Below are 25,450 nucleotides of genomic sequence, written 5' to 3' on the forward strand. Positions count from 1 at the left end.
GAACAAATGCATTCGGGGGTATCGTCAATATCATGCCAGACAATTCAATCGCCTGGAAAATATATAGAATGGATCATCTTAAATCTAGACGCATTAAAAAGGGTCTATCTTGGAGCTATGCAAACGACATCAAATGTTTTGTACTCAAAATGTAAGGTTTTTATTGCACTTTAAAGGAAAAATAACAAACAAATTATTGTGATGTTTTGATAAAATTTTGAACTTTTTGTCGAGTACCACTCATCATAGTTTGGACTTCATATTCGCTGACCTTAGCGGCCATTTTGTTCCACAATATCTTCATCTCTGTTGCATCCCGAGTTGTCCTACCTATCTTCTTCATCTTCATTTATAGAAGTTTTCAGAGTTGTATCGATTAAAAACGCGAATCACTCTTGTTTAAGGTAATTTTATTTGAGACGAACACAGAGTATAGCTTAAAACTAGATCTGTTACATTAGTGATGTTTGTATTTATTCATTCAGTTTTTCTCGGTGTGCCTATTTCTGATTTGAAGAACCATGAGCATTTAATCCAGTTGTCCACTAGATTCCGTTCAATATTGTATCAAACATTGTATCCAATCTTGTGCAATGTTCCGTGCAAGTTGTCCGTTTGACAGCTGGGGATTTTTTTTTATTATCTGACAATTTGCGCCGGGGGTCTTCAGATTTTCCCCAAAATTGAAAATTTGGTTCATTTTTGCGACTTAAAAACACATGTATTTTTTCAGATTTCTAACATTTTTATTTTTTGAGTTAGCTTCGGTTAGATTTTTTTGTAAATAAAAAATAACCTTTTTTCAAAGCTACATAACTCTGTTGTTTCTCAACGGAAATTATAAAATAGCACATCAAAATGCATTGAAATTTTATCAGTTTTCCAAATAGAATAGTTGAAAAAAATTAAATAACGACCTTCAACATGAAAAGTTGTAAATAAACTTAAAATGGCGTCTAAAAGTACCGTCTGCACCACCGAATATTTTGCAAAAAATACCATTGTATAGCTCAATTCATGATGCAACTTTCATCTGAAGACACCAAAGTGGGCCATTAACACCTTGAAAAGTTATGAAAGAAATAATGACAATAAATCTCTTTTTTTGCATCGAAAACAAACAATGGTCGAACAACTGCACTCACATATGGAGATAGCAAGCACTTCAAACAACATGGAAACAAAAGAACTTACCAAAGCAGGTAAAAAATTGGGGGAGGAAGACTGAAATTTGCTGTATCGTTTTCTGTATCGTTTTTTTACTGTTCGGCAAAAAGCCAGCAATGGTTGAAAAGATTTGTAATCGTTCAAATTTTAACTTTAGATGATCAGTTTCGAGTTGCGAGTTATGTAACCCAGTTGCTAAATTTTGATTTAGCTTTTTTTAGAACAACCATTAATCAAACCATTTTTATTCATCAGCTTCAAAACTTCAACGAAATTAGAGCAACTCAATACTCCTGATCATGCAAGAATTTGCCAGAGCAAAACAAAACCTAATTAAATCATTGTTTTATGCAAAACAAGTGCTTTTCCGCATCAAACAAGTTTTATTCAAAATCACTAAATAAGAAAGTAAAATTTTGAACCTTCGCACTGGTCGGTAGATTGGTGAGAGAAATTTGACGTTTGAAGGATTTTTTTCTTTTTTTATTCAGTCTTCCTCCCCCAGGTAAAAACACTACTTTTTCGTGTTTTGTAGAGTGTGCAGCAAAAGTGACTTTAAATTTTAACCAAAATTCTGAGTATCGTATTGTTTATGTGATATAACTAATAAAGGGAATGTTGCTTTTACAACCTGGTAATATACTATATAACTTATTAATTTTTTGATCAAAGATCATTGTGAAGCATAATCAATGCCAATAGTAGAAGGTTCAGTCCCTGTGTTTGGAATCACAAAAATGTGATTAAAAAATGAAATATAGACGTGCTTTACATATTTTTTATATCGGGAGCTAAGCACTGGACACCAAAATCCTTTCCCATTGATCAAAAAAGTATGAGAAAGTGGCACAAATGTTGTAGAAATAATCAAAGAGCTCAGTATGGCCAGCCCAGGCTGTAAAATGATGAAAATATGATACTTTTACCCTATTCGTTTTCTATATTCGCCCAGTTTTGAGGTTCACCATACTAGAACGAACATAATTCGTCGTCAGTGTTTTGCTACCTCGATCGCTCACACACGATTCTTCAGTGTTCCACTGTCAATTTTTAAACAAATCTGGGGAATTACGGATGCAAAACTTAGCGCATGAACTTCTAAAAATGACAGTAAAATGTGCATAACTTGTTGTGACCTGGTGCAAAACTGGGTATAAACGAATACGAAACATGAAGTCAGTTAAGCTGCAACAGTCTACCGCCCCTTCTTTCATAACAGCCCCATATACAAAAATAAGCAACCGAGACAATCAGCTTTTTCTGTTTTGGGATATATTTTTAAATTGTGACCACCACTTTCAGCATAAACGAAAATCGTTTCTAGGTTGTCATAATAAATCGTTAGACCTGAAATTTTCGAAATTGGGCTATTGGTAAGGTCGAGAGCACCATTTTTATTCATTATGGGACTGTAAATCGACCATATTTGTAACCTCTTTCGAATCTACTAGCATAACAGTCCCATATAAAATATATTTTTCTCACCAAGCTACTTTCTAAGACTTAAATTTGATCATTTTTGAACTTCTAAATGCAATTGTCAGAAAAAGAAACATACTTTTGCAAAAAAATATCATGAATCACATTGAAAATATAATTTTTTTTACGATTTTTGATTGCATCCGATAGTTTTTCGCTCAGGAAGTCATTCCTAAGAAAGTCAGACCTGCCTTCGAAAACTAGTGTGCATCATTCGACATCACGTGAGTTAAAAAAATGTTTAAATGATTCAAAGCAATAAACCAATGACTATTTCGCCGAAAGAAACATTGAATAGTAACCAAATCCGTAGTATTTCACATACGGGACTGTTATTCAGGTATATTTCATATAAGACAGCCACGAATTGATTTTTTTTTTCGAAATTTCTAGAACAAAACCTATTTTTTTAGTCTTTTATGTTGAAGCCTTATGTTGACCTAAAATGACGAAAATTCATATTGGACTGTTATGCGAGTAGAGGCAGTCTGAAAAGGACGAAAAAGTAGTGTTTTTTACCTGCTTTGGTAAGTTCTTTTGTTTCCATGTTGTTAGAAGTGCTTGCTATCTCCATATGTGAGTGCAGTTGTTCGACCATGTTTGTTTTCGATGCAAAAAAAGAGATTTTATGTCATTATTTCTTTCATAACTCTTCAAGGTGTTAATGGCCCACTTTGGTGTCTTCAGATGAAAGTTGCATCATGAATTGAGCTATACAATGGTATTTTTTGCAAAATATTCGGTGATGCAGACGGTACTTTTAGACGCCATATAAAGTTTATTTATAACTTTTCATGTTGAAGGTCATTATTTAATTTTTTTCAACTATTCTATTTGGAAAACTGATAAAATTTCAATGCATTTTGATGTGCTATTTTATAATATCCGTTGAGAAACAACAGAGTTATGTAGCTTTGAAAAATGGTTATTTTTTATTTACAAAAAAATCTAACCGAAGCTAACTCAAAAAATAAAAATGAAAGAAATCTGAAAAAATACATGTGTTTTTAAGTCGCAAAAATGAACCAAATTTTCAATTTTGGAGAAAATCTGAAGACCCCCGGCTCAAACCCGTCAGGAAATAAAAAAAAATCCCCAGCTGACAGATGAAGTCTCCACGCGCAGGGTAGTGTTGTTTGTAGAATGTCAAATTGATGTTGTGTGCAATTCACTCGACTTGCATATAATCGCTAGTTCCCGAGTGAAATGAACTTTCTACACTTCCCCTCAATTTGAACATTCAACACGCCGAATAATTTCCGATGCGTTAATTTAGGTAACCCCTTAGTACATGCATCTGCCGGTTGATCTACGCTTGGGATGAACTGCAACTTCAGTCGACCTTGTCTGATGAGATCTCGTACAAACATATATTTGATATCCAAATGTTTCATACGCTGATGCGCCCTCGGTTCCTCGGCTATGCATATGCACGGAATGCTATCTTCCATTATGATGAAAGGGGTTAAGTTAATTTCCAATTCGTTGAGAAGGTTTGTTATCCACATTCCTTCTTTTGTAGCTGCACAAAGTGCAATAAGTTCTGCTTCGCTCGTTGCTAAACTGATTGTTGGCTGACGTTCGTTGACCACGAAACTAAGTTGCCATACAGTAAAAATGCATATCCTGATACCGATTTTCGATCGTCAGGATCATTTGCAAAATCTGCATCTCCAAATCCTACTAAATCTGGGTACTCGCTTTCCTGGCTGTATGTTATTTTTGTACCATTTAATTTTGGTTTCTAGTGGTTTACATTTATTCATTCCGAATCCCTGAAGAAGTTTTTCGGTATATTGTACTTGAGAAATGTCTAACGTTTGATTCTCAAAGTCACGTGTTATTTCCATTCCCAAGAAATGTTTTACTTGGAATTTCTAGTTCCAAAGTGTGAACATACTAGTGCTTCATATTCTTTGAATTTCTCGAAGACTTCCAATTTTTGCTCCATCAAATACACCACCACAAAGTGCGTGTAAACATCTTTGAAGGTGACAAAGTAACGATACCCATCGTACGTTTGCTCCTCTATGCTACCACAAACATCTGAATGCACCAATCCTAAAGGCCTTTTTGATCTTGGAAGTTCCATCTGTTGATACTTATTGGCTGCTTGCTTTCCTGCCAAACAAGCATCACATACTTTCGCTTTGCTGATCTCATCAGAAGTAAGATTGATACCCTCAATCATGCCTTCTTTAAGAGTTTTTCCATACACGTACTGCTTAGATGCCCTAGTCGTTTATGACATGTCTCTTTACTTATTTTGTTTCCAACATATGCTCTTGGTTCCGCCGACTTTCCTTCCGAAACGAGTTCAAGGTGGAACAGACCGTCATTGTAATAACCCGTGGCTATGATTTCTTCCCCATTTTCGAAAATAACCTCCTCATTGGTAAAAGTAACCCTTTTACCCCGTTTGCTGACTGATGGTAGATTTTCCTCAAGTCCAGGAATAAACAACACGTTGTATAATTCGAGTTTCTTTATTGAATTCTTTCCAATAACACTTTTCAATTTAATATTCCCCATCATCATAGCCCGAAAATTTTCACCGGATTTAGCCGTCGTGATGATGATCGTATCTTCAATCTCTTGGATATCCTCCAATAGCTACTCGTCCTTTACCATATGGTCCGATGCTCCCGAGCCTACAACGAAACGAACCTTCCTGGTGTTGATCGCCGGCTCCTTTTTGTTCCCAGCTATCATCGCGTGTTCTTTTTGTGCTTTGTGCTTGTACTTTTCCCGCTCCTTGGCAACAAACTCCTTCATAAGCGGACACTTGTTTTTGTAGTGCCCAAATTCGTTGCACCCAAAGCACCGGACTTCCTTTTTCGATTTAAAGGCTACGTTTCTATTCTCCTTCGGTTTCTCCTCTCCAGCTTCAGCATCTAATAACATTCGTTTTATCTCTGCCAGATTGGAGAGGACGAGTAGAGCGCCTTTAACACGCTTGTAACGGTCAGGGATTGCGCTTAATAAAGCGTGTACTTTTTCCTCGTGCGAAATGGCTGAATCCTTTCCAACTTACGGATTATTAGATCGAACTCATCTATGATTTTCCTGAGCGAATCCTTAACCCTGTATTTTATCGAAAAGAGCCTTTCCCGCATGTTTACAAGCGCCGCTGCTTCCGACTTCTGGTAGGTCTTTACCAGCGTGTCCATGGCGTCTTTGCGTATTCAACGCCCACTACCTTATTGAGCACCTTGTTATTTACTGCCATAATAATTTCGTCGAGTGCGGCCACATCTTCGTCTAAGCGCTTCCGAACGGTTGCCTTCCGCTCCTCCTCCTGCGCTTCTGTGGCCCCTGCCACCGGATTGAAAAATCCTCATTGACCGGCGTACGTAGAAGTGTGTGAGTGAGCTTCAGCTTTGCCAGCCGATGCTCAACACGCCACTTCCACGCAGCAAATGTTGCCTCGCTGCCGTCGAAAATTAATGACTTGTCGACATTATGGAGAGTGTTCGAATAGGAGACAGTCCGCTCAAGAGTTCCCCTCTCGTAGCGGCTATCTCTCCTATCGCCGATGCACGAACCGGAACTCTCGCCTCCGCCACCGCCGGTTGACATTGTTTCCGTCTTCAACCCGTTGGTCCTTGATGATCTGCATCCGGTGTCCTCGTTGATCTGCACCCGGTTTGGTTTCGAACCGATCCCTTTCGTCCAATGGGATAGAGGTACTAGTTAACCACTAGTTCAATTGCCCACCAGTTAACCACTGATTCCAATTTTACTTCGATTAACAAAAACATTATGTCCAGAATACTTCTGGGCCCATAACCTGTAGAAGTTTTCAGAGTTGTATCGATTTAAAACGCGAATCACTCTTGTTTAAGGTAACTTTATTTGAGACGAACACAGAGTATAGCTTAAAACTAGATCTGTTACATTAGTGATGTTTGTATTTATTCATTCACTTTTTCTCGAAGTGCCTATTTCTGATTTGATGAACCATGAACATTTAATCCAGTTGTCCAATTTTAAGCCTAACCCTTTCCTGTATCCAATCTCGTGAAATGTTCCGTGCAATTTTTCCGTTTGACAGATGACAGCTAACAGATGAAGTCTCCACGCGCAGGGTAATGTTGTTTGTAGAATGTCAAATTGATGTTGTGTGCAATTCACTTGACTTGCATATAATCGCTAGTTCCCGAGTGAAATGATTTCTCAACAGAATTGAGGGCGATTGGGTGGGTTGATGTCCTTTTCGACAAAATCCACCCGTTGCGTTGGTCCGATACCACTTTAGTACACCGACAAAACCAAACTACCCACTGTACTACTCACTGCTGGGTTGATTAGAATTAAGCCCAAAGTACGTAGTTTTGAGTGGGTAGTTTGAATTCACTTCGTAGGTTAACCTACATTAACTCGAATTAAGTTGAAAGTACCCACTGCAGTGTCAGACATTTTGTTTTCATTAGATGCGTGTGAATTATTGTGCCGGGTTTTGTAATGTTTTCCTCCAAGGCCTGTAGTCCGTTTAGAACTAATTTGGCTACAGGTCAAAGGTAAGTTATCTATTTATTATTCGTCTTAAGAAAATATGCCGTTCCGGATAATATTAAATTTTCTCCCTATTTACAAGTGACGGAACGGCTGCCTTCAACTTAGCCGAGGATGCCCTGCCTCTTCAGCTGTGTCGGTCCAACAAGCGGAAGCTCCGAAACAGTTTAAACAAACCAATGAATTGGTAAGTCCTTATTTAAATAAATTTTGCTAGCAAATAAATGGAAAGGATTGTTTTTGGCCAGGTCAATCCAAAACATCTGGAACAAGAAAACCAGACCAATGATGGAAGTGATTCGTCATATGGCGTAGGACCAGTTCGATTGAAAGGTCTGGTCCTTTGTGAATCTAATGTACGGAAAAAATGTTTTCAGGCACTCCTCCTTGTCAGTGTTCCGAAAATTACTCATTTTCACTGAATGTTCTTTTTTTTTTTTTTTTTTTTTGTTTTCAGGGATTTTCATCCTATTGGATGATTCATCCCGTTTCACTGAATGTTTCTGACTGCACTTCGCAACTGAACGTACAGCGGTCGGGTTTTGTTATTGATTGCTACTGCAGTGCAGCACCATCATCAAATTGGAATCTCACCAATGAGCGATGCATACGGCGAATCATGTTGGTCTTCGATCAGGAGTGAATGGTTCAGGCAGTGAGTGAGTGATACATGAATCCGATCATTAGCGAATGTTCTTTGATTCTAAACATAGCAATTTAATAATTTTTTTTTATTTTTATAACGTTTTTTAACATCAGTCAAAACAAAATCAAATTGTAGTTGTGTTTGTGAGGGAAGGATGTTCACTTCCGCCGTGTTTTAAATTTTAACAAGCTCTCTTATTAAATTGTCGTCCGTTACGTTAAAATAACTGAGAATCTATGGTGTCCCGCACAACTGTTTGATTTTTCTCGTCCTGCGAAAAAAAACTTTTGAAGTACAAATAAGTAAGGCAGATACTGAGTGAGTGACATTCAGAATGGATTAGTTTGTATCTCACTCATCTCCGATAGGCGATGTTTGCAAAACCGATTATTCTGAATGATGCGACTCGGTTTGCATTGCTGAGTGGAGCGCTGATCGAGATTGCATACCCGTCAGGCGAAGCAGTTGCGAGAGGCGCTATCCCATTATACAATCAGAATGTTTCCAACAAGAATCGCATCCTGAGTGTTTGTTTTGATTGATTTTCGAACACTGCTCCTTGTACATTTCGCAGTCCATGGTCGTGTTTGTCACTAAAACCGGATTTTTGGTCCGCAGCTGCAAATGCCTTTCCAGATCAAACACTTTCTTGCAAACTTATCGCAAAAACGAATTTGAACTTGGCGGGGACATCACCCCGACCAGTGCAGTGGCTTTGTAAAATTTTGGCCAGGAAGTTGCCCAAAATCCATTTTCACGTACGTTTCGTCATCCATGAGGATACATCCATCGTACTTCGACGAATTCTTCCGACGATGAACCGGTCGGCATTGAATTTCTTGGCGATGTCATAGTCCAACTGCCCTGGGTTTACCTTGATCGTTCTCAACACCTTCAAATGCAGTTTCCGATCTCCTTAGGTCCACTATAACGCTTGGTTTTTGCGGCTTCTACACGTGTAACTTTTTTGGAACAAAACGAATCTTGATGAAATTTTCAGCACTGATAGAGGAAACATTTCCGAACAAACTACTGTCAAAACATTGCAGGTCCGACTGCTAGAAGCGCTATGGTAGAATAAACAGTGCGTCCAGTTTTAAGAAGGTCCATGCTTTAGAGATATTTTGTATAATAGAACTAATTCAAGGGGCAGTTAGTGCTTGGCTAGCAATCTAAAAACAAATTGTTTATTTATGCAGTGCAAACCCGCTAATCCGAGTAAGTCGAAAAAAGGACAACCTCGGATTACACGATAGACATCGACAAACCCTATACTTTTCTTTTGATATTGCATATCATCCAGGCGCATGGCTTGGAGAATACAAGGATTTTGTTGGCTTTTTAATAGATGTTTTTAGACTTTAAAGTAGCAGAAACGTCGAACTAATAGCAAAACAATATATCGCGGTGATAAACCACAACTTCACATCGATTTTGTATGGAAATGGTGGCTCGGATTACGTGGAAGCTCGGATTACCGGAACTCAGATAATTGGGGTTCTACTGGCTTCCAAGCACCGACCGATATTTGTTCAAATTGGTAAATGCACCTCTTCATAAAATGAGTACTTAACAGTGTTCCAATGATTGAATATTAAAAGCTGCCAGTCTTCCATGAATTACCTGCCTCGAAAGATCTATTTGAAAACAGTCATAACATTATCTTAGAATTTGAATTTGATCCAAGTTTTATCCCAATCGTGAAGAAAAAGCTGTTGGAATTTTTGAATAAAGATTAATTTTACATTAGATTGCCATTTTAAAATATCTTTAATAACGCGAGCTTTGAATACATCCCTTTTTTTTACTAATTATTCGGCCATTCCAAACGTCATCATCTACCGGCATGATCCTTCACGTTTCGCTTAGCTCACAAATCTTCTCGCTAGGCATTTGCAGAGATCTTGTCAAAGCAATGCTGAATCTGAGCAGGAAAAAAAACACAGGTTGTTCAGTGGCGTTACGTCTATTTCTGCACCTTTGCAGCGTGTTAGGGTGGCTCACACGAATGCATTTTTTTTTTAATTTAAACCTTCTCGCGACGAGTTTAAAAAAAAATCGAACACAAACATTATTTGCATTGTTATTTGCACGTAATATCGCTTGATTATTTTTAACTAAAGCTACTAAACAAAATGTTGAATTGTCATCAAAGAAGATTGGAACAACTTAATGTGTGGGTACACCGGATGGTTTCGCTTTCGCCGTACCTACGACCAACTGTGGTACTTCTCATTTCCCGTTTTCCAACCATTCATTCATTTCTGCTAGGCGGGATGATGGAATAGGTACATCGTACCCCTCATAGCGAAGAGGAAGCACTTGGCTGTGCATGAATAATATGGATGGATTACAGCAAAAAAAAAATATGAATTTTTAACGGCATCACCTTTTTCACCTTCAATTGCAGTGCAGAGGGAGGAATGTGATGTCTAAGTCTACTTAATTACACCCAGGGGGGGTTTGAAGATTACGGCCAAGAAGACAGAGTAAATCGAGCCGTCTGCATTTGTAGCGCTAACTGTTAACGGCTGAATTACATGTCAAGTTTAATAGAAGGCTTCTCGGCTAATTTTGAATCAACTTCGGTTAATGAAAAAATGTTAATTATTGTCTTATTTATGCTTCCAAATCAATTTACTCATGAAAAATGTCGTGGTTCATGTCTAAAGGAAAATTATAAAACGTTGAGTGTATGTGGAGAATATGTTTTCAAGCATAGTTGGACTATTCACACAAGGTTTACTCCTTTAATAAGAAGAAGACACTACTAACATGTTCAATGATCGTAGTGATTTTTATCTGTGTATCGTCAACTGGGGCTTTATGCAACACTTTTCATCTTCAATGGCTTCTGAAAACTTAATGGCCACAGATAATCATACCACTTGTACAACAAATGTTTTAAGGTTGATGATATATCAAATTGATGTAGTCAGGAACATTATTGGTTCCATCTGTTATTTTTAAATTTACAAAAACATGCGATTTTCACCATAGTGAGAAAAAAGAGGTACCGTCAACTGAGGCAACATGCAACACTTTTCAACTTCAATGGCTTCTAAAATCTTAATGCTTACAGATAATCATTCCTCTTGTAAATCAAAAGTTTTAAGGTTGATGGAACACCAATCTGACGTAGTCAGAAAAATTGTTGGTTTAACCAGTTATTTTTTAATTTACAAAAACATGCGATTTTCACCCTACTAAGAAAAGGGGTGAGTTGCAACAAACTCTGTAATTAATGAAAAATCAAATGAAAACGTTTGAAAATTTAAAGTTTTCGATACATTTGTGATGTCATAACGCATAAAGCACCAATTGCAGTAATTTTTGGTTTTGTTCGAATTAAATTTTACATGTTTTCTGTCAAAAATGATTTTAAGAAAAAAGTGTTAATCTGCTGCATACATTTAGGGGTAAAAAATTCTACAAAATATTCTTTTATCTTAAATCATGTAAATAAATCTTAGGATGGATGAAATTTTAATATTAACAAACGCATAATGCAAAACAATCATATCCCAGCATATGGAAACGCGGTTTGTGAGATTTAGTTCTGATATGCTTTTCCCCAGTCAGCTAACTGAATAAGAAAAAAATTTTTTGCTTGATTTTTTTAATTTTTGATGAGTATCGAAAACTTGAAAAAAACTCTTTCACGTTGTTAAAAACTATGTCATCATCAATTTGTTATCATTCAACGATAACTTTATTACAGTATATTGAAATGAAAATTGAATGAGTGTTGTGGTATACGAATGTTGCATCTAACCCTGTTTTTGCATGATGCCCCGTTTGACGGTACGTTGCAACAAACTTTATTTTTAATGAAAAATCAAATGACGTTTGAAAATTTAAAGTTTTTGATATATTTATGATTCCATAACGCAAAAAGCACCAATTGCAATAATTTTTGGTTTTGTTCGAAATTTTACATTTTTTTGTCAAATGTTTTTAAAGAAAGGGCATAAGGTTGCAGCATACATTTAGGGGTAAAAAATACTACACATAATTCTATTAGCTGAACTCTGACCTGAATGACTTATAAAGTTAAAGGGTCATTAATAAATATTATTATTATTATTATCTATTAGCTGAAACCATAAAAATTAATATTTGGGTGAATGACATTTTGAAATTTACAAACAAGCTATGCAAAACAATGATATTCCAGCATTTGGAAACGAGATTTAAAAGGTGAGTTAAATAGTTTTTTACGGCGTCGAAATTGTTCGTTTTTTTTCATTTTCTGTGAGAATCAAAAACTTTGAAAAGCTATTTCACGATGTGAGACACTATGTCATCATCATTTTGTTATCACTGAATAAAAACATTATTTCCTTATATAAAAATTAAAAATAAATAAGTGTTATGGTATACAAATGTTGCATCTAATCCTGCTGTTGCATGATGCCTCGTTTGACGGTACCGTAAACTAAGGGAACATTGATCACTTTTTAATTCAATTTCGAATATTTTGGAAGGGGTTGCTTTTTTGTAACACAAAAAAATTTCAAAAAACTTACTGAGCTAAGGAGTATAAAGCATGATCATTAGACTGCCCCAAATTTGTCTGGGAAATTAAAAACCTGTAAAATGTTATACGCTGCAGGCGTAAATTGATCCTGGGCCTAGTACAAGATCTCATGCCAAATTTGGGCCAGATCGGACGGACCACGGGAAGGGGTCGCTCAACGAGCCTTAAGCTTGTATGGGATTTTGAGACATTTTGTTCGGGAGGAACATGAAAAACCAGTTTTTCGTCAATAACTTTTGTCTCCTTCGACCGATTTCTTTCAAAAACGGGTTTTCTCAAAGCCTAAACTATGACAAATATTTCATCCGAAAGTTGCATTTCAATTAAACCTAAGATACAAAAGTTATTAAGCTTCAAAAATTGGTTAACTTTGGTGATATTCATCACTGTTTCGATGAGGCAACTAAATGTCCGACCAGAACACTCAATGTGAAATGCATGCCGTTTCGTCAAATAATGACCGATTTTAACCATCGTTGTTGTGCTCAATTGCAATTTTTAATGTTTTTATAATATTTGAGTTTGGATGATATTCACTTGATAGTTCGGAAAGAAGTAAGGGCGGAAAAATGCTTGACAATTAAAAAATATATTGCATAACCACAGGGGCTTAGGAACATGACTGGACGATTTGTGATGCCAAAAAAAACCAGTTTTTCATCAATAACTTTGGTTGCCGTCGGCCAATTTCTTTCAATTTGAAAGTTTCAAACGGTTTTTCTTAAAGTCTAAATTATGACAAATGACGAAGACTGCATTTCGATAAGAGTTAAGATAAAAAAAGTTATTAGGCTTCAAAAATGGACAACGGGAACCAAAGTTATTGATGAAATACAGGTTTTTTTTGGCATCACAAATCGTCCAGTCATGTTCCTAAGCCCCTGTGGTTATGCAATATATTTTTTAATTGTCGAGCATTTTTCCGCCCTTACTTCTTTCCGAACTATCAAGTGAATATCATCCAAACTCAAATATTATAAAAACATTAAAAATTGCAATCGAGCGCAACAACAATGGTTAAAATCGGTCATTATTTGACGAAGCGGCAGGCATTTCACATTGAATGTTCTGGTCGGACATTCAGGGGGCATCCATAAATTACTTAACGCTCCTAGGGGGGGGGGGGGGGTGAGCTCGAACGTTACGAATTGTGACATAGGGGAGGGGGGAGTTATGGAGTTATGCTCATCGTTACGTAACGATTTTATCTCTTAAAAATGTCAGCTTACTTAATCGCAGCTATTTTGATGTCATACAATTTTTGCAGAATGATAAACAAACCCTACCGAGCTTAAAATTTCTAAGCTTCAACGTGAATGATTTGTAACCTTTCGTCTTTAAAAATTCTGAGATAGACTCCGACATGTGTATGGAGTATCCGTGAAAAACCGTTGGAAAACCGAATGTTATGTACATTTACCCAGCGGTGTTTAAACTCGCCTCGGAAAGAATCATTCGGCTGATTTTTTCCGAGTTTAACTTGTTGTGTGCAGATTGATTTTATCTTCGTTCCAATCATGACGTGATTGCACACAAAACGAAGAGAACAGTTCCGAGTTGATGTTTTCCCCTCCTCGCAGGAATAAAATCACACCAATGAAACAACAGAACGAAGCTTACCGTACACGAATGCTCACGAGCGATCGTTGCCCGACGGACCGAGTTAACATTCCTCGCACCCTTCTCTCGCTCGTTTCCCGTTCCCTTGTATCTATCACTTTTAGCCACGCCCCCATGCGTTGTCCGATTGATGTGTTCGGCTGCCGAACGAAAACGATTTTTTCTTTAATTCGCAGAACTGTTCGTTTGCTTCGCTGATGTTTCTCCCCCGATTGCTGTTTACTCCTGCCGAGTTTACCCGAAGCTTACTTCCTGATGCTTTCCGAGTTGAACTTTAGATAGCATCATTGCAGATTGAGTTTAACGAAATAAAATCGTTCTGCAAAGAAGGGCAAAGTGCGAGTATGTAGACTCGCGATTTTAACATCTCTGCATTTACCCCCAAGAACTCAATTCAACCTTAAGACGGATATTTTACAATTTTTTCTCAATTGATTTAAAAAATGCAATTTTGATTTTCCGACAAATATTATTAAGTGGGGCATATTTTGCATAACAAGTTATGCCCTTTGAAATAAATAAAGTAAACAAGGTAGATCATCAGTTTACAAGCACAGAGGAACTCGTAATAACACAATCAATTTACTTTAACATAGAGTTATCATCATTGAGTACTAAGAAGCGATTTGGATAGATATTAATCCGTTTTGAGGAACGTTAAATAAATTTATGTTAAAATCTGTTTTTGATTTTCGAAAATCAGTATTCAAAAACATGAGAAGTTGGGGGAGGGGGTTATTATCAGCGTTACGTAATTTTCATAGGGGGTACGTTGAAGCGTTACGATTTGTGACATACGGGGGGGAGGGGGTCAAAAATGTTCATTTTTTGCGTTACGTAATTTATGGATACCGCCTTAGTCGCCTCAATAAAACAGTGATGAATGTCACCCTTAAAAAAGTTAATCAATTTTTGAAGCTTAATAACTTTTTTATTTTAAGTTTAATTGAAATGTAACTTTCGGATGAAATATTTGTCATAGTTTAGGCTTTGAGAAAACCCGTTTTTGAAAGAAATCGGTCGAAGGAAGGAGACAAAAGTTATTGACGAAAAACTGGTTTTTCATGTTCCTCTCGAACAAAATGTCTCAAAATCACATACAAGCTTAAGGCTCGTTGAGCGACCCCTTCCCGTGGTCCGATCTGGCCCAAATTTGGCATGAGATCTTGTACTAGGCCCAAGATCAATTTTAGCCTGCAGCGTATAGCTTTTTCAAAAGTCGGGTCATTTGGGGCAGTCTAATGATCATTGATAGCAGGATACTCAAACGACATTAGTGGCTATAATTAAATGTTTCTTTCTCAACATTTTCAAAATTATTCTTTTGATGCCAATTAGCACAGAAGGCTTAAAACATCAATAACAGTAAATTTTTGTTTGAACTCAATTGAATTTTTCAATGTTTTCTTTCAAAAACAATTATGTATACTCAAATGGTGTTGCATAAATTTAGGGGCAAAAATTATAACTATTTCTCAAAATTTGTTGGACTCAAAAACAAATGAAATTTTACCTCCATGCAATTCCTTGCAAGATCCCGGTAACTGCTGGAGTGAGACAAGGATATATCTTATCACCGATACTTTTTCTAATCGTAATGGATGATATTCTGACTGGATCGATCGACTGTGCACCAAACCGAGCTTGACCTGGTTGACGATATTGTTTTGCTCCCCCAAACACAACCAGATATGCAGAGCAAACTCGACGACCTCACCGAAAGTTCCAAGGCAGCAGGTCTTAAAGTCAATGTCGGAAAGACCAAGTCGATGGAGATCAACACAGCAAATCCCTCCAGTTCCATGATAACTGGGCAACAAGTAGAGAAAGTGGAGTGCTTCCAGTTTCTTGGTAGCCAGATAATGCCTGTTGGTGGTACCAGGAAAGACATCGAAACCCGGATCAGAAAGGCCCGTTTTGCATTTGCGAGTCTCTGAAACATCTGGCGTTTACGCCAGATCTCTCTACGAACGAAAATCCGAATGTTGAACACAAACGTCAAATCCGTATTGTTGTACGGGTGCGAAACTTGGTGCACATATGCGGTGACGACGCGAAAACTTCAAGTATTTGTAAACCGCTGCCTGCGGAATATCATCCGCGCTTGGTGGCCTGCAACTGGATCTCGAATGAGGAACTACATCGCCGGTGTCATCAAAGGGCGCTAGAAATCGAGATTCGGGAACGTAAGTGGAGATGGATTGGGCACACGCTGCGAAAAGATGAAAACGAGATTTGCAGAGGCACTAGATTGGAATCCAGAAGGACATCGAAGAAGAGGCAGACCCAGAAACTCGTGGCGGCGAAGCCTAGCCGCTGAAATCCGAACTGTCGACGAGAATCTTGACTGGGACCAGGTGAAGACACTGGCTCCGGATCGTCAACAGTGGAGGTCTTTTACCACGGCCCTATGCACCGGAGGATCGGCGTGGGATCATTAAGTAAGTAAGTAAGTTTGATAACTCTTACTAAACGTACTGCCTGGAAGGAAGACTTTTGCGGACCTTTCCTTGCCTTTCAAGAAATTGAACAAACAAAAGGTAGACCACCATCCGTAACTACTACATCTGGCAAACCAAAACGAGCAAACAAACTATTGAATTTATTAACGACATTTTAGCAGACGTACTAAAGTCTGCTTCATTTAATATTGGAACACAAACAATTGCGTGTAGTTCAGTCATTTATTAACGAATTCATAATTTGTTTTTCATACAAATGTAGCATTTTCTTTACGCTTTCATAAAAAAAAATTAAAAAAATTATTCATTGCTTTTTCGAAGAAATTCTCGTACTTTTCCCGTAATACGGCACATTAGGCGGCGCACACCCTTTTCGTCCACCGTTTTGGCGATTTGATTCCACCAGTTCTTCATTTGAGTCATGTTCCTAACAAGTTTTCCCTTTGCCTTAAGCCTCCGCTTCGTGATTGCCCAGTATTTCTCTATCGGCCGGAACTGGGGGCAGTTTGGGGGGTTGAGGTCCTTCGGTACTACGCTGACCCCGTTCGTTGCGTACCATTCCATAACCGTTTTGCTGTAATGGCAGCTTGCGAGGTCCGGCCAAAACATTACTGGACGGTCGTGGGCACGAATAAACGGCAGAATCCGTTTCTGTAGGCACTCTTTTTTGTAGACTTTTGATGTCATTGTCTTGTCAGTGAGAAAGACTTTGGTTTTCTGTCCACAACTGCATATCCCCTGCCAAATCATGTACTTGCGGGCGAATTTATCCGCAAACACGAACTTAAATTTTGCAGGTACATCCCCCCGAGCCGTCGCCAAATAAAATATTTGACCTGGGATTTGCCCAAAGTCCGCCTTCACGTAGGTCTCATCGTCCATCAGAATACATCCGTCGAACTTGGTCAGCACTTGGTCGTACAGCTTTCGAGCACGGATTCTGGCCACATTGTTCTGCTTCAGCGTCCGATTTGGCTGTTTGCTGGCTCGGAATGACCTTATTCCTTCCCGGAGACGAATTCGTCGCACCGTACTGTGAGCGGCCTGGAACTTATTGGCCAAATCGCGGTCTGAAAGATTGGGATTCCTCTTGACGGCCTTGATGACTTTCCCACGCAGTTTCCGGTCGACAGTTCCACTCCGACGCTTCGAATGCAGCTTCCACCTCAAGCAATTTAGTTTGGCTATCAATCATTAGAAGAAATACGCTACTAAATAAATATTAAAATAGAAGAAATCTGCTTTCACTCTGCTGAAAGGACGCGTAGTTGGTATCCATCCATTTTTCTCTTTAGATTTGGGCACAATTTGCATTTTGGCACAAGTCTCGCAACTTCTTCACATAGTCTTCAATTTCAGCGTTCATCCTAAACCAGTGAACAGTTTCTCCTTATGTGCCCTCTACTTTTGTAGTAATTTTCTCGCATCCCGAAAACTTACCGGTCACGAATAGCTTCGTCTTCACTGCTAGAATGAAATTTCACCCATTTCATCAACCCCTTGATCTCGTTTGCTGAATTTGTATCTGTTCATAAGTGCAGGTTCTGTTTTGTCAAAACGCGCTCATCATAAGGTAAATATCATAACGTAAATGTCATAAGATAAATATAAACCATGATTGTTTTGTTTCAGCTGAAACCTTGTCGACTTACTTACTAACTTAATGATCCCGCGCCGATCCTCCGGTGCATAAGGCCGTGGTAAAAGACCTCCACTGTTGACGATCCGGAGCCAGCGTCTTCGTCTGGTCCCAGTCAAGATTCTCGTCGACAGTTCGGATTTCAGCGGCTAGGCTTCGCCGCCACGAGTTTCTGGGCCTGCCTCTTCTTCGATGACCTTCTGGATTCCAATCTAGCGCCTCTCTGCAAATCTCGTTTTCATCTTTTCGCAGCGTGTGCCCAATCCATCTCCACTTACGTTCCCGAATCTCGATTTCTAGCGCCCTTTGATGACACCGGCGATGTAGTTCCTCATTCGAGATCCAGTTGCCAGGCCACCAAGCGCGGATGATATTCCGCAGGCAGCGGTTTACAAATACTTGCAGTTTTCGCGTCGTCACCGCATATGTGCACCAAGTTTCGCACCCGTACAGCAATACGGATTTGACGTTTGAGTTGAAGATTCGGATTTTCGTTCGTAGAGAGGTCTGGCGTGACCGCCAGATGTTTCGGAGACTCGCAAACGCAAATCGGGCCTTTCTGATCCGGGTTTCGATGTCTTTTCTGGTACCACCATCAGGCGTTGTCTGGCTACCAAGATACTGGAAGCTCTCCACTTTCTCAACTTGTTGCCCAGCTACCATGAGACTGGAGGGATCTCCTGTGTTGATCTCATCGACTTGGTCTTTCCGACTGTTCGATTACTACTCGAATTCCTGAAGCACCCCACCGATAGGTGGCTGACTACAGCTACCAACAAACGGCTACCAGCAAGCAGCATCTTCGAAATTATTAACTTTCGTTTAACGGTAGCAGAAGAATAGAATTTAAGCGCGGCAAAAACTGTCTTGGACAGCATCTTATCACCATTTTAAACACTCTTGTAATAGCCCTTGAATTGTAAACTCCAATTAAGAAACGGTGAAGTGATACCCGCGTAGAAGCTACATTGTAATTAGCATAAGTTAGCAATAAAGTAAAGTTAAATATAGTGCAGTTTAGTTTCCCTAAAGAACTTGGGTTTTACTGTGCTATGAACTGAAAGTCACCCGTCAAGAAAAGTGAACTCTGGACTGTTAATTCCCACCCAATAAAATCCTCCCAAACGGTACTCGATTGCAAGTGGACATCCCAAGGACTTACCCAGAACCAGTGCAGCTACCGAACAATTGGTCCTTCGAACCGGATGTTCCGAAATTCCCGTTCGAAGTGTCCCCAGGAAGGCCTAAGGTAGGCCAGGAACGCCAAAGGATCCAAAACTCCCAATATCGCCATTGCAATCGAGGTTTCCCAAGTGCAGTGCAGTGCGCCATTTTGAATTGGCGTCGGTTTATCCCAAGGAAGGCGTAATTTATTGAAATACAAGGCATTCACTCCCTGAATGCACAGATATCTCTATCTACGACGTCGCTGAGACTTCCTACCATCACGCATCACTCCACCGGAGGAGCATCCGTACAAGCGGATCACGGTTCCCCAACTCCCAATCATCACCAAGGAACTATCAAGGGCCCCAACCGCTTCCCATCCCATCGGAGGAACAACCCAAACATCCCCGGAAAACGCATTCCCAAAAACACCCGAAATTGAACTTTGTTTCCCCCACAATTAAACTTCCTTCTTAAACACGTGCCTCCAGCATCAATTATAACCGCCATTGTAGCAGTTTGTTCGAGGAGCATCTTTAAAGATTATACAAGGCTCGAATTAAGAGCCAGCAGGTAATTGGCTCTCCAAATAATTTACTCCTCACAAACGGTGCTACTTTTGTCACTTTTTTCCGAGGTTCAACGATGCCGATCAAACCGAAACCGAAACCGCTGAAGGAACTCCAGGTCAAACTACGGGGCCTACACATTTCCTTCGACAATTTGTACGACTTCATGCAACAATATCGCCCGGATACGAAATGCGCGGAGGTCAAGGTTAGACTGGAGCAGCTCAATAGAATGTGGGACCGAATGAACGAGGCTATCGACGAAGTTGAAGCACACGAAGACACCACCACCGATGAAGATACGTACGCCAAACAACGGGTAAGGTTCGAAAATCAATACTACGAACTTAAATCGTTTCTTCTCGATCGTATCAAAGACGATCAAGACCAAGTCGTTTTGAACCAGACTGCGCGCACTCTCGATAACACTCTCCCCAACCACCCAAACCCCCACGTTCGATTGCCCCAAATATCTCTCCCCAAGTTCAATGGCAAAATTGAAGAGTGGCTAACTTTTCGCGATCTCTACACCTCTCTAATACACTGGCAAGCTGACCTTCCAGAGATCGAAAAGTTCCACTACCTACGTAGCCAGCTGGAAGGCGAGGCACTCTCCGTCATCGATGCTCTACCTTTGACTAGAGCAAACTACACGATAGCTTGGGAACTGCTGTCGAAAAGGTATACCAACTCCAAAATCCTCCGAAAACGTCAGGTCCAAGCGTTGTTCGACTTACCGGTTATGAAAAGGGAATGTTCTTCGGATCTGCACATTTTGCTAGAATCGTTCGAGAAAATAATCAAGTCCCTAGATCAGGTCATCCAACCAGCCGACTACAAAGACGCATTCCTACTCCACATCCTAAGCTCTCGGTTAGATGGGTCCACTCGCCGAGGTTGGGAAGAAATCTCCTCCACCACCGAAACCGATACACTCAAAGACCTAACCGATTTCCTACAAAGACGTGTCAGAGTGTTAGAATCCCTCCCAAGCAAAACAACTGAACCCAAACCCGAAAGTTTTCCTCCCAGGTTCCCCAAGAAGATCCCCACGGTCAAGGTCTGCAACACCAATATACAACCATCCTCTTCATCAATAAAATGTTTTGCTTGCTCTGAGTGTCATCTCCTATACCAATGTCCATCGTTTTTGAAGATGACCGTAGCCGATAGAGATAGCCTTCTGAGAACCCACTCATTGTGCCGAAATTGTTTTCGTCGAGGTCACCAAGCGAGAGAATGTTCTTCAAGGTTTACGTGCAGACAATGTCGTGGAAAGCACCACACACTTGTCTGTTTCAAGGGTAAGGCCACCGACCACCAGCAACCAGAAAATCCCGATCCCCAGCAGCAGAGAGCGGCGAATGATGAATCCCCACCGAAGATTGGTCAACTTGGCGACCACCGAGCAACCGGTCAGATGCAATGCGACAACAGCCCCAACTACTGGTGTTCTTCTGCTTACAGCTGTTGTTTTGTTGGATGATGGAACGGGTCATAGGGTACAAGCTAGGGCTCTTCTGGATAGCGCCGCCGAATGCAATTTGATCAGTATGCGAGTGAGAAGAAAATTGAAGGTCAAGGGGAAGGCTAGTAATGTTGAGGTCGTGGGCATCCAAGGGTTATCGTCCAAGGTACAAGGCAAGATCAGACTACTTTTGCACTCTCGTATCCGCAATTATTCCCAATCCATGGATTTCTATGTTTTGCCAAAAATATCGTCTCCTATATCAGCAGCTTCTATCGATACCCGTATGTGGAACATACCAGTGGGAATAGAGTTAGCTGATCCTAGTTTCCTGAATGGTGAACAAATCGATTTGGTACTGGGTGCAGAATCATTTTTCGAATTCTTCGTCACTGGAAACAGAATTCATTTAGGAAACGAACTACCGATGCTGGTCGACTCCGTGTTTGGTTGGGTAGTAGCAGGGCGATATACAAGCAAAATTCCACTCACATCTGCAGTATGCAACACGGCGACGATGGAAAGACTAGACGAGTTAGTGGAAAGGTTCTGGCGATGCGAAGAAATTGAATCCAAACAAAATTATTCTCCCGAGGAAGCGAAGTGTGAGGCACACTTCGTTAATACTACTACACGTTCCCCATCTGGTCGATATATTGTATCTTTGCCCAAAACTAAGTCGGTGATTGAAAGGTTGAGCGGATCCAAGGCTGTGGCGGAGAGGAGGTTTTACCAAATTGAACGAAGGTTGGCTAGGGATGCCAATCTTTATCAACAATATTCCGATTTCCTTCAGGAATATGAATCGCTTGGGCACATGAGACGGCTTACCTTAAAAGAAATGAACGAACCCAACAGAATTTTCCTACCCCACCACCCCGTTGTGAAGGAGGCCAGCACAACCACCAAATTACGGGTCGTATTTGATGCGTCAGCAAAAACCCCATCCGAATTCTCCCTAAACGATGGCCTTTTGGTTGGGCCAATCATCCAAGAAGACTTGCGCTCCATCATTCTTCGAAGCCGAACTCGCCAGGTGATGATCGTGGCCGACATCGAAAAAATGTTTCGACAGATAGAAGTTTTCCCAGCTGACCGACGGCTGCAGTGCATTTTATGGCGACCAAATCCGAATGTTCCACTCGCAGGTTTCGAGCTATCCACGGTGACTTACGGAACCAAGCCAGCACCGTTTCTCGCCACCAGAGTTCTACACCAACTGACGATAGATGAGGGTGATCGTTTCCCACTAGCTGCTGTTGCCTTGAAAGAAGACGTCTACATGGATGATACGATCACAGGTTCAGATGATCTCGAATCAGCTCGACACTTGCGGATTGAAATGGTTGAAATGACAATGTGTGCTGGTTTCAAACTTCGGAAATTTGCCTCCAACTTCCCTTCGGTTCTAGATGGGTTACCCGAAGAAGATCTAGCGATTCCAACTAACACCGGTATAAACTTAGATCCCGATCCCATGGTAAAAATTCTTGGTTTAATTTGGATGCCCCATACAGATGAACTGCGGTTCGGTTTTCCCATTCCCACCCAAACAAACAACCCCCTCACCAAACGAAAAATACTCTCCCAAATAGCCACCCTCTTTGACCCCCTTGGCCTCATCGGAGCTGTTATCACTAAGGCAAAGATTTTCATGCAGCTGTTGTGGCGATTAGTAGACGACAATAACAAACCCCTTTCTTGGGACTCTATTTTACCCGAACGAGTGGAAGAGGAATGGATAAGTTTCGGCACCCAAATTCCCAGGCTTCTCGATCTGCGTGTTGAACGGCTTGTTACCCTATCGAACCCAACTTCCACCCAATTTCATATATTCACCGATGCATCGGAGAAAGCATATGGGGCGTGTGCTTACCTCCGAACTGAAAATTCTGCTGGACAAATTAAGATTGCACTTTTATCATCCAAATCGCGCGTTGCTCCCCTAAAATCCCAATCAATCCCAAGGCTTGAGTTATGTGGCGCAGTTATGGGCGCTGAATTATTTACAAAGGTTAAGCAAGCAATGCGTCTTTCGGTGGAGTCATTTTTTTGGACAGACTCCACTACGGTTCTTCGATGGCTTCAAGGCGTACCGGCGACATGGAATACTTATGTTGCCAATAGAGTTTCTGCAGTGCAAACTCTCACCGAAAACTGTTTCTGGAATCATGTTCCGGGGGAACAAAATCCAGCTGATTTGATTTCCAGAGGGATCCAACCTGCAGAAATCCAAAACAACAGCCTGTGGTGGCATGGGCCAGACTGGCTGAGCTGCTCTTCGGACAAGTGGCCGAAGTCCGGATCGTTCACAGCGGATGGAGAGGATGAGGAGAGGAAACGAGTTGTACTGGTATCAACTCAAGCACGATCATTTATAACCGAATATGTGGAACGATACTCTAACTATACTACGATGGTTCGTCACACGGTGTACTGGTTGAGGCTCATCAACTACCTGCGGAAAGGAAGCAACCAACTGAGTGGGCCACTCAGAGTGTGGGAAATTAGGCAAGCAGAGGCAAGAATTATCCAACTGATCCAGGCTGAGGAATTCCACCACGAACTCAGAGCGATTTCCAAGGGGAGAAATGTTCCACTATCATCACCGCTGCGATGGTTCGTTCCAATTGTGGGTTCTGATGGGCTACTTAGGGTTGGGGGGAGGTTGGGCCAATCGAGAGAGTCTGATGACACCAAACATCCAATTGTTCTTCCATCCAAACACGACTTTACCAAACTACTGATACGATACTACCATATTAAACTACTACATGCTGGCCCACAATTAATTTTGAATTCGGTGCGACTGAGGTATTGGCCCTTGGGAGGTAGAAATTTAGCCAGGAAAATTTGCCACGAATGTGTGCGTTGCTATCGCACTAAGCCGGCGATGATCCAGCAGTTTATGGCAGAGCTACCTGCATCACGGGTGACCCCAGCACGAGCCTTTACAACGACAGGCGTCGATTATTTTGGTCCGCTGTACGTGAGACCTGGGTTTCGGAGAGCGGCAGTGAAGGCTTACGTGGCAGTTTTCGTGTGCTTCGCTTCGAAGGCGGTGCACCTGGAGATAGTGACCGATCTATCTACGGCGCGATTTCTACAAGCTTTGAGGAGGTTTACGTCGCGGCGAGGAAAGTGTGCTGTTCTTCATTCCGACAACGGCACCAATTTTGTCGGGGCGAAGAATAAGATGACCGAGTTAATGGAAAAATTACGCAGTACCGATTTTCACGACGAGATGGCCCGGCAGTGCGCAGACGAAGGTATGCAGTGGAAATTCAACCCACCAGGAGCTCCCCACTTCGGCGGCCTCTGGGAGGCGGCAGTTCGATCGGCGAAGCAGCATCTGGTACGAGTTTTGGGAGAATCCGTCGCCACCTATGAGGATATGGTGACACTTTTGGCAGAGGTGGAATGTTGCCTCAATTCGAGGCCACTTACGCAACTGAAGGACGACCCCGAGGATTTGCGAGCGTTGACACCCGGTCATTTCCTCATCGGTGCAGAATTACAGGCCCTACCAGACGAAGATTTCCAGGATTGTGTGTCGAACCGATTGCCCCCATGGGACCTGGCGCAGCAACGGGTTCAGCATTTCTGGTCAAGATGGAGGAAGGAGTACCTGAATCAACTGCAGGCTCGCAACAAATGGTGGAAGCCTGCTGTCAAGGTGGAAGTCGGCAAACTGGTGGTAATCCGAAACGATAATCTCCCACCCACGCGTTGGCGGATGGGTAGAATCACCGAAGCACATCCAGGACCGGACGGAGTGGTAAGGGTCGTATCCCTGAAGACGGCCAGCGGATCATGTACCAGACCGGTGACTCAAATCTGCATCTTACCGGTACAGATGTCGACGGAAGCGGAAGAAGGTGAGAAGCAGGATTGACTTCAGAAACTCCGGTCGTTTCAGGGGGGCGAGACTGTTCGATTACTACTCGAATTCCTGAAGCACCCCACCGATTGGTGGCTGACTACAGCTACCAACAAACGGCTACCAGCAAGCAGCATCTTCGAAATTATAACCTTTCGTTTAACGGTAGCAGAAGAATAGAATTTAAGCGCGGCAAAAACTGTCTTGGACAGCATCTTATCACCATTTTAAACACTCTTGTAATAGCCCTTGAATTGTAAACTCCAATTAAGAAACGGTGAAGTGATACCCGCGTAGA

General features: G+C 40.9%; 1 protein-coding gene across 1 annotated transcript; it reads left to right on the forward strand.

Moving 5' to 3' along the window:
* The first annotated feature begins 19,880 nt into the window (after positions 1-19,880).
* Positions 19,881-25,167, forward strand: LOC129752854 (uncharacterized). The gene is made up of 3 exons (XM_055748640.1): positions 19,881-20,779; positions 21,068-21,219; positions 21,272-25,167. Exons 1-3 carry the CDS (start codon positions 19,881-19,883, stop codon positions 25,165-25,167), a joined length of 4,947 nt encoding a protein of 1,648 aa, XP_055604615.1.
* The last annotated feature ends 283 nt before the right edge of the window (positions 25,168-25,450 follow it).

The sequence above is a fragment of the Uranotaenia lowii genome, chromosome 3 (genome assembly GCF_029784155.1).
Source record: "Uranotaenia lowii strain MFRU-FL chromosome 3, ASM2978415v1, whole genome shotgun sequence".
NCBI lineage: Eukaryota > Metazoa > Arthropoda > Insecta > Diptera > Culicidae > Uranotaenia > Uranotaenia lowii.

Bases quoted from the DNA above. Each gene is read 5' to 3' on its own strand.
- LOC129752854 (XM_055748640.1), top strand. From the start codon at position 19,881: ATGCCGATCAAACCGAAACCGAAACCGCTGAAGGAACTCCAGGTCAAA. The intron at 20,780-21,067 runs GTTAGAATCCCT...GTTTACGTGCAG, and splicing joins CTACAAAGACGTGTCAGAGT to ACAATGTCGTGGAAAGCACC. The intron at 21,220-21,271 runs GTCAGATGCAAT...TTCTGCTTACAG, and splicing joins TGGCGACCACCGAGCAACCG to CTGTTGTTTTGTTGGATGAT.